At 39.3% G+C, this 10,497-nt stretch overlaps 1 protein-coding gene across 1 annotated transcript in view; it reads right to left on the bottom strand.

Annotated features, from left to right (window-relative positions):
• The window catches only part of CEMIP (cell migration inducing hyaluronidase 1), a 242,439-nt gene that overhangs the window by 111,732 nt on the left and 120,210 nt on the right, over nt 1-10,497 (bottom strand). The window contains exon 2 of the mRNA XM_069098686.1: nt 3,710-3,819. Coding sequence (XP_068954787.1) covers nt 3,710-3,806 — 97 coding nt within the window. The 5' untranslated portion in view covers nt 3,807-3,819. The remainder of the gene's footprint in view (nt 1-3,709; nt 3,820-10,497) is intronic.

The following is a 10,497-nucleotide window of genomic DNA, read 5'->3' as shown; positions in this document are numbered from 1 at the left end:
GAGAGAGAGAGAGAGAGAGAGGAGGGAGAGGGAGAGAGAGACAGAGACAGAGGGAGACAGAGAGAGAGACAGAGAGACAGAGGAGAGAGAGAGCAAGAGAGAGAGAGAGAGAGAGAGGAGGGAGAGGGAGAGAGAGGAGGGGAAGGGAGGGAGGGAAGGAAGAAGGGAGGGAGGTGTTGTGGGCATGAAGAGTTTGTTTTCTTTTTCAGAGTCTCAGAGTTAAAAGGAACCTCAGGAACCATTAAGGTCAACCTGTACCTGACCAACCCCTAGTTTTAAATGAACAAAGGACCATTTTCAAGTGGCTTGAAATTGAAAAGCAAGAAGGAAGCTCTCAATCCATCAAGAAATGTCCAGGGAAGAATCTTATTTCTTCACCCCAAATACCTAAAATAAATCAAGTCTTTGGAGAAAAATTTTTTTCAACTACATCAATATAGACTATATAGATAACTCCAGTGATAGTCTCAGTTAACTAAATTTTCAAAGTTAAAAACCACCAAAAATAAGATGAAAAATTGTATGGAAATTTCTTTCCCACGCTGTGCATTTGTACCAGCTATCCACCATTCCTGGAATGCGTCCCCATCTCAACTTCACTTCTCAGAATCCAAATCTCTCTTCCCACCTCAGCTTGTGTCGACTCTTCCATGATCCTTCCTAGTACAGTTATCCCTTCCACATCACAGGATTTAGGGGCATGATGCTCTCCCCTCCCCCCCAATCTGAAAAGTCCACATAAATTTTTTGGCCCTGTCTTCATACCAGAGAAGTCTGAAATATTATGGTATTAAAAGATAAAATATTTTAATATTATACAATACTATATATGTATTTTTTGTATTTCTGAGTTCTTAAACTTTTTCTGTGTCATCTACTGGCCTGTACATGTCATCTGTGACTTCTGTGAAAATGTTATGAAAATTAGATACGAGTATGAAAAAATCATCACCATACACAGTGACGCCTTGATGATTCATCATTATACACAGTGTAGGCTTTATTTATATATAGTTTGAAATCCCATGTCTCACCAAGAGAAGGGAAAAGAACTATTTATCTAGTGTTTTTCACTAACATGGGAAACGTTATGAAAATTAGATAACAGTATGGAAGAATCATCACCATACACAGTGACGTGACATTTCGTTACCAATCCACCAGGAACCACCATCCCATTTGGCAAGTTCATGTCACAAATAGGTTTCTGATGTATAGTGAAGACAAGTGTGTGCTGTTTTCTGAATACCTGAAAAAAATGATACTATAAATAAACCTATTAGCTATGCCTTTTTTTTCTTTTCTTCCTTTTTTATTCACATTCTTAGCATGACAGGACAGGCAATGATAGGTAGGGTGGTAATAGGACTTAGAATGTATGAATGAGCTGGTTTAACTGTTTTGATATTAAAGTATCTAGTACAAGCACTGAGTGGATGATTAAGCCTAAATTAATCTCTGCTGTGATAAAACAGCTTAAATAATGATCATGAATTTAATAGGGGAATGTGGAAGGGGGAACTGTAGATGGCTTTTTGCCATTCTTCCATGTTCTTTGTACTATTCTTATTTGTGTACATATTATTTCATTAGATGAGAATAACATTTGCAAAGCACTTAGCATAGTGCCTTGTACAGAATAGGTGATTAATAAATACTTCTTCCCTCCCCTTCTTTCCCTACAAGTGATATCTTGACCACCTCCAAACCTTAGTGGAATATAGGGCTCCTTGAAGATAGAAAACGGATTTTTGTCTTTTTATACCCAGGCCCTAGCATAGCACCTTATAAGCAATAGGTGTTTAATGAATGTTCACAGAATTATATAATTTTCAAGGTGGAAGGGACCTCAGCAGCCATCCTGTCCAACTCAAGGAATGCCTAACCAAAACATCCCCAGCAAGGGGTTGTACAGCCTCTCCTTGAAGGATTTCCAGGGAGAAGGAGTTCATTACTTCTGGAGACAGCCCATTCCACTTTGGGTTGGCATTAAATGCCTTGACAACAAATTTGTCTCTTTGCAGGTCCCTTCTAATGCTCCTGGGTCTGTCATCTGGGGTTACACAGGATGTCTAATCTCTCTTCCACATGGTACTTCAAATGCTTGAATTGCATTCACATGAACATATCACCACGTTCTACCTACACCTCTCTTATGCAAGGATTATTAACTGACAAGATGAGGGAAACACCTTGAACTCGCTGGAGAAAACCATGACTTACAAATATGAGAACAATGGTAGACAATGAGGCTGAAAATTGGGTTTTTTAAAAAATGTAATCAACATTTAAAAATGGATTTTCCCTTTAACAAACTAGTACTTTAACCTTGATTTTTATTGATTGTAATTTTGTCTTTTGACTCATAAAATATGCTGCTCTTCCTCTCAGACATTAAAAGAAACTGAAGGAGATAAGTTGCATATATTTCACCTGCCTAATTAGTCTCTCTAGTAGCTTCAGTAACCAGCTACTTTTTCCCACTGGAATAATTGGCCTTGATACTTGACCCCATATGACCTCCAGTCCTCCTAGCTAGGGCCACTCAACCTGACCATCCCAGATTCTGCAACAAATCTGGTCCCAGGGCAGTAGGAATCAAAGGAGATGTGATTCCAGAAATCAGGCATTCTAGTCCTGGTTACTAGGTTCTTTGTTCTCTGTAAATCTTGAATTCCCATTTCCAGAGATGGGGTTCCAATCTTGCTCCTGTTGCTGAGTCCTTTCCTTGAAATATTATCTAATAGCCCAAGTCATCAACCTTGAGGAAACTAGAATCTTAGTCCTAATCCCCAGTCCCTCTGGGTACTTGCATGTCACCTGCTGCCAGATCTCAATGAGGCTTATCTGCCTACCTGTTTTATCTCCACCTACTAGCTGCCTTAAGAATCCCCCAGGATTGGGTCTCTGCCAGCTTTCCTGAATCCACCAATGACTTTTTTCACTCTCAGCCTCTTGCCTGATACCAGCTGTCTCTGCCTCATTCATGCACTTCACCTGGGACATCTGGCTGTCTATGGCTAGACCTTAATAATGTTGAGAAGCTGCCTGTCTGCATCCTCACCTGTTACCTGTTGCTAAATTCCTCTGACATTCAGAGGAAGGCTCACATGATTTATATAAATTTATACTTAATTATATATTTATCTATTTAATTTTATATAAAAGTTTATTAGCCTTACAGTATGCCATTTTCTTTGTCTTCATTTTAATAGGTTTAATTTAAAAATTTTGCTGTCTCAGTCAAGATTCTGGACAAAGTAAAAAGGAACAAACCACAGAAGTCATACGTGGAAGAATGAATTAAATAACTTACTTTGTTAGAATTAACTTGTTTGGGGAAGGTCTTAGAGATCATATAGACCACACCTCCCTCCTAATTTTAAAGAGGAGGAAACAGACATCCAAAGAAGCCAGACAATTTGTCTAAGGTCACACAGGTAGTAAGCAGTAGAGATTTTTGCTCACTCATTATTCTCATGGCAAGGTCATGCTCATTTCAATCTCTCACACTGTTCACTTCTGAAAACTGTCTACCTTTCCAGACTTCCTCCTATCTCCCTCTTGTTAGAACCTACCTCACTCTGACAGCTCTCTCTAATCTCTGGGTCCCTCCCCGAGTGGTCTGGATCATCCTGTCACCACCAAAATCCCATGATCCTTCCTTTATAGAATCTATAAGCATCACTTAGCATTGGAAACTACTCACCTGGGAATAAAGCAGGAGTAAAGAATGCAGACCTGAGCCAGCTGACTGCCAGCACCATCCTGAGGAGAGAGGGATGCTTTCCAGCTTTCCCTTTCATTCTGGGGAAGTATCTGAAACCAAAGCCCATCAATGGCAGAAATTCAGTTGTGTCGTGAAGTTTACTGACCAGTTAGCCCCTTAACCTTCCCATCTGATTCAACCATGGCATCACTGTAGGATGTAGGTTCCCCTCCACAGGATGAACTAAGTCAACATAGAGAGAACACACACACAAAAATCAACATACAGAATCAAACACAAAGATAGAAAGCAGAAGACAGGTCAAATGGCAAGGGAATACAGGGTAGACACACAGCATAGGATCCAGGAGGACTGAGCAAGCAGATCCACAGACCACAAGTTTGCTCACTCACACATACACAATTGATAAACACAGCTGGAACTAAACACTCAAGGTTGCGAAATGAAGAGTCTGTATGAGCAGACATTCCTTCCCCACCATAGCTTGGGTCCAACCCGAAGGCTGGACTTTGCCACTGCATTTGTCCTACTACACAGAGATTGAGTCACAGATGAAATTTCATCCTCAGCCCTGAACCTGCCCCCCAGAGAGGGAAAAGTAAACCAACCCTCATTGGAAGTAAGATGGGAATTACTCAAATGAAATGCACCACATTACCTCATTTGGGTTAGACTATTAGAGACAAATATTCATTTTAAACTTCCCTCTTCATCTCCCAATACATATGATCCAAAGTGGCAGCTGAAGTTGAGGCCCTAACCAGGTGAACCAGGAGCTGGAGGACTTAAATAAACCCCATTTTTTTATATAATTAATTATATAAAAATTATATAAAAATGTTCAGTTTCTTTTAAAGTTGTGTCTGACTCTCCATGACCCCATTTGGGTTTGGGGTTTTTAGTTTTATTTTATTTTTTTTTTGGTAAAGATTCTGGAGTGGTTTACCATTTCCTTCTCCAGTTCATTTTACAGGTGAGGAAACTGAAGCAAACAGGCTGAAGCGATTTGCCCAGGGTCACACAGCTAGTAAGTCTATGAATAGGCCAGATTTGAACTCAAGAAGATGAGTCTTCCTGATTCCACTTCCTAAACTGAAATTCCATTTCACCACCTACCTGCCCCTCCCTTATAATTACATTTGAATAAAAGTGCTTTTATTTAATCAAACAACCAAACACATATTAAAGACCTACTGTGTTCAAAGCACCATCCTAGGCCATTTTTGGCATGGTTCAGATTAGCCTTCTCCTTTCAGTACTTGCTCAGATAAACTAAGAATTGTCCCTAACCCTTTAACATGAAATAAAGCCCGTCTCTCAAATGAGGTTGGACTGGTGGGTCTTGAAGCTATGTGAATCAAGGCTTAAAGTTTGAATGGAGAAGCAGGTAAAAATGGAGTCAGGTAAATGAATAACAGGACAACAGGCATTTGGCCTAATCTCTTCTACTTAGGTGTATTGGGTGGGTTGTGTTGCAAAGAAAGAAAAATGCTATTCCTGGGAGGAGGGGGTTGATTAAAATATATAAGCTATGTATCAATGCTAGTAATGGTATCTTAATAGTCATTCTGCTTGAGGTGGGATCAGCTTTGTCAGATATAATGGAAGGAATTCTCTTTGTTTCCCTCAGATTTTCAGAGTCACATGTCTGATACGACACCTTTCCTGAGGTATCCAGAACAACGGGCATGTTTTTTTTTGTCAATGGAAAGCAGGGGAGGTCATGAGGCAGATGAAAAATTTGCTGTCCCCAGCAGGGAAGATAGAATATCTACCACTCAGCCCTGGGAAGGGCAATGTGACCACAGCCTTTTGGGAATAAAGTATTTCTATTCCTTTTTGAGCCAGTAGCCCTAGTTTGGTGATGTAGCGGTAAAGAATTCATAGGATCATAGATTTTAAAAGTGGAAGAAACCTTGGAAGTCATAGTTCAGCCCCTCATTTTACCCATAATGAGACAGAAAGCTTGTAAATGACTTAAATAAATGGCCTGTCCAAGGGGAAATGTCAGAGCTGGTACTCAAACTCAAATCTTCTGACTCTAAACATCATCCATCTTCTTGATGGCATATAGCAAGACAGTATTGGAAAGAGCACAGAATTGGAGTCAGGACACCTGGGTTCTGGTCCTGACACTCCAAACTAGGGTAAGCTACTCAACCCCTTGAAGAAGCCTCTATTTTCTCCTTTGTAAAATTAGGAGAAATTATTACTCATCCCTTCTAGATCTAAAACTCTCTAAGTTAAACTAGCATTAGGGTGCAGCTAGGTGGTGCAGTGGATAGTGCTGGGCCTGAAGTCAGAAAGACCCCAGTTCAAATCTGACCTCACTTACTAGCTGTGTGACCCTGGGCAAGTCACTTAACCTCTGTTTGCCTCAGTTTTCTCATCTGTAAAATGGGGGGGGGGGGTAATAATAGCACCTAGCTCCCAGGGTTGTTGAGAGATAATAAATGGAAAGTGATTGGCACAGTGCCTGGAACATGATAAACACTATGTAAATGTTATCTATTATTATTATTATTAATTATCAATGATAATAACAATAATAGCATTTGCTTATATATCACTTAAAGGTTTACAATGAATTTTACAAATTTTATTTTATTAGGTCCTCACATGATACCCTTTTGGGGTATATCTTAGTCAGAACTCAAGTCTCCCAATTCCTGGTTCAGTGTTCCTTTCACTCCTGTCATGCTTCTATATTGCAAAGACCTGTGATTTCATCAGTATTGGGTCCACTCCCTCCACTGGTGCAGATTACGACCCTCTTCAGTGCCTTAATAGTAATTGTGGCCAGAAAAAGTCTTCATCTAGAAGCCAGTGATGTGGTATTGAGACTCTCAGAATGCTTCTTTTAGTCTGCTAGCATAGTCCAGGGTCACCTCTAAGTCACAAAAGGGGCCCAGAGTAGGACCTTATCAGAGGTTATATCACATCCAGACCCCCAAACCAAAATATGTCCTTTTATGTATCATGAAACTCATTGGCAGTCTATGGACCTTAGAGTTATGTTTTTAACACTAAAAGGACCAGGTGTGCCAATTGATACGCTAATTTTTCAAATCATTTAAAATACTTTTACTATAATTTCTCCTACTTATACCAATGCATTTTAAATATAAACAGATATCATTTTACTTTGAAATAAAAATTGTCATCCTAATATCTCTTATTTTTTTCTTTTTAGATAAAAAATGTGCCGCATCAGTTGATTCTGCTTGGTCTTTCGAGGTATTCTTAAATTCTGGTTCTTTTAAAAGCACAAAATAAAATATATAGGATTGTGAAGGAAACTAATAATACTGAAATACAATTAGCACAATATAAAAAATTAAGTTCACAGGGAATTTCAGCATCCATTTCCTTAAAATTCATAGGGAATTTTAAAAAAAATCCTACTTTGAGAAAAAAACCCACAACTTTTTTCTATCAATAGGGAGAATTTCTGCTATATCAAAATTACATTTATAAGTATAGAGTCCTCAGGGACCAAAGCAATCATGCTATCCACTGGAACAAAATTCATATCATTAAACAAAAAACACAGGCTTGGGAGTTTGTTTTTTTGTAGTAATGAAATTATTTTTCTTCACAAATGGCCACCTTTACATTAAAAATCCCAATGTTCTGAAAGTTTATGTGCCATGAAGTATTCTTTAAAGTAAAGGTAGAAGTTCTTGAGGGCAGGAACTGTTTAATTTTGTCTTTGGACAAAAGCACCTTGTATACAGTAGGTGCCTAACGAATGCTTGTTGAATTCAAGAAAACTGATCTAATCTTTGAATTCTCTCCTAAGTAAGAAGAGTTTCTGCAGTTCGCCATTAAAAGCTATCTGGCAAAGGGAAGTAAGATTCTGATCCCCTTTGTCTGGCAAGACACATTCTTTGAAATGGTTCCCAGCTGCTGGATGCTTCCAAAACGTGAATATTAGCAAACAATGCTAAAAAGTCGATGCGGGAAGCCATTAGTTGGTGGCTGGCAGCTACTGCAAGTGTCAGTACCCATGATGTATCAGAAAACACATTCTCTGAAGCATGATTGGGAACCTTGGATCTGTCAGGCTTCTCACATAACTTAATGAAGATGATTCCAAAGGGATGAAGATGTGTCTCTTTGTGGGAGGAATGAAAGCATGCATTTTCAAAGTCTGGCACTCCAGGATTGTCCAAAAGTCATCAGAACAATGTGCTACCATTCTCAGTATCATGCAAAAACTCTGTTGTTGTTGTTTTTTTTAAGTTCATATTCAGTTTGACCTCTCTGCTAGCTAGGTCTGAAAGAGCTCTGGAAAAAGGCTTTGGCTATGTAGGGTTATAAGAAGGTTATAGGGCAGCTAGGTGGCACAGTGAGTAAAGCGCTGGCCCCAGAGTCAGGAGGACCCAAATTTGGTTCCGGTCTCAACTGCCCTCCAAAAGGCAAAAAAAAAAAGTCCCCAGAGTCAGTTTACTGTTGAAAGAGAGGCCAAAGCTGGGTAGGTACAAAAAAGTTCACCACAGCACCCAACATCCACTTCCTTCTTTGTCTTCTCCTCTGATCCATTACACACAGGAGTCACTTGTGTCTTTCCTCCATCTTCGAAACAACTGGGATAAAAATTGCCTTCATATCCCACCAATTATCACCTAAAGAGGAAAAGGAAAAATGGGAGAAAGGTAGAATTTTATAGTTACAGCCTTTGGGAAGGTGCATAAAGTCACTAGATTAAGAACCTAAAGTTCTAGTGTTTTACCACCAAAATTTGCACAAATGTGATCCCAGGACTATTTTATGTCTCTGGGTCCTTCTCTGCTAAAAGAGATTGATAATACCTACATTCTCAATTCCTTACAAGTGTATGGAGGCTAGGTATGCATGATGTGCTTTGAGAACTTTTAAAGGGCTCTAGGAAAAGGCATGGTTTTATGTAGAGAGGCAGCTGGTAATATGGAAAACACATTCAATTAGGAATCAAAAAGTCTGGGGTTTGAGTCCAAAATCTTCCATGTATTAGCTCTATGACCTTTGGGCAAATCACATAACCATCTAGGGATTCCAGTTTCCTTATCCATACAATGAAGATAATACATTCCCCAAGAGAAAGCATGGATTATGGATAGAGAATTGGTCCTCAGAATCAGGAAGACCTAGGCTCAAGCCTCAGCCTCTGAAACATACTGGCTGTGTGACCCTAGGAATAATATCTACCTTCCCAGGACCTTCAGGTAACCCTCTGAGATTATAGAGCAGACCCCAAGATACAAGGGTAAAGGAAATTTCTTCACTGAAGAGGAAACATGCTAGGAAATGTTGAACAAATGTAATGTTACTATTTAGATGCATCTTTAGGGATCATGAGGAGAAGAGTAGGGATCATTTCAAGTTCTCCAGACAGAACATATTAGAAGCCCAGAAGAACAATTAGGGAGATCCTTTCCTAGGGGTAAGAGAAAAAAATGAATGTACATATCTGCCTCTTTTCATTGTCATGACAAGGGAAGAATTCTCATTCTAGAATAAAAGGATATTAATCATGATCAACAGAGAGCAATAACCACCAGAAATATGGCTAACCTCCCCCCACCAAGGTCTCTCTCCTTGAGATAGAGAAGGAAAAGCTACTCTTGGTCCTCAAAATAGAGTTTTCCCCTGAGGTCTAGCCTCTATGTTGCTTAAACACTGCAGACAGAAGACAGGACTCAGAGAGAAATAGCATTTCTACATTTTTTTCTTCTTTTTTAAAACAAAAAGTCAAAAAACAGTCAATGAGAGGATGCCAGCTATGTGCCAGTGCCCACATGAAAGTATGGTTATGGAAATTTGGACAGGAATATCTTTATTTTACTCCTTCCAATATCCCCTTTGCCCTACACTCTCCTGTAGCATCTGAGCCAAGCATTTGTAAATCTTAAAGCACTTTATAAATGATAGCAATTGTTATTTTCTCTTTGTCTTTTTCTGTCTCTCTCTCTCCCACTTCACTCCCCAAATGAAGCTACCCTCTGTTGAATGAACCTTTTCCAGGGAGCAGTAGGCAACTTTTGCTCCTATAACCAAGACCAACAGTGCCAAAATTATAGGTTACTCTAAAAGGCCACTTCAAGTACCCAAGCTGCCTTCTAGGTCAGAGCAACCCTGTCTGTACTTAGCACTGGTAACAGAAGTTTCTGAGCAAAGGAGGAGTTGCAAAGCAAAATGGAATTTGGAGAATGGCATGGTAAATTCATCTTTCATTTCCTTTGAAGATCCTTCCTCTACCATTGATCTAACTTTCTCTAGCCCTAATTGAGGCTTTCTGCCCCAAGTTAGGACATGGCAATGACCTGTGAGTAGGTAACTTAGCTCTGGTGATACAGTGGTATACATCTTGTTAATATTAGGTCTTATTTAATAACTCTAAACTCATCACAATAAGAACTGACTGGTCAATATTGCCATTATCTTCATTATCTCCTTTAATCCACAGTGTGAAAAATCTGGGAAGTAGATAAATACAAGCATTATTTGACAGATGTAGAAGTTGAGTCTTCTAGAGATGAGGTTGCTTGCCTAAAGTCACATAGCTTGGTAAGTAGTAGGCCTGAGACAAATGTAATTTTCATCACTCTTTTCCCCACATCATACCGCTCTGTTTTTTCTCATCCTTCACATGGAGCGGTCCTTATGAAATCCTATTCCTTTCTTGGTTAAGTCATCCTCTTTCTCACCCCTATTATGAACTTCCTGTTATTCTTCCCAGATTTGTCTTTGTTTATTTACAGAAACAGAAAATTGGATGGATACAA

The sequence above is a fragment of the Petaurus breviceps genome, unplaced genomic scaffold, assembly GCF_028583685.1.
Source record: "Petaurus breviceps papuanus isolate PSGF00001 unplaced genomic scaffold, PetGlider_PUasm1.0 37, whole genome shotgun sequence".
NCBI classification, from domain to species: domain Eukaryota; kingdom Metazoa; phylum Chordata; class Mammalia; order Diprotodontia; family Petauridae; genus Petaurus; species Petaurus breviceps.
The sequence above is the reverse complement of the archived record's forward strand: the minus strand, read 5'-3'. Positions and strand labels throughout refer to the sequence as shown.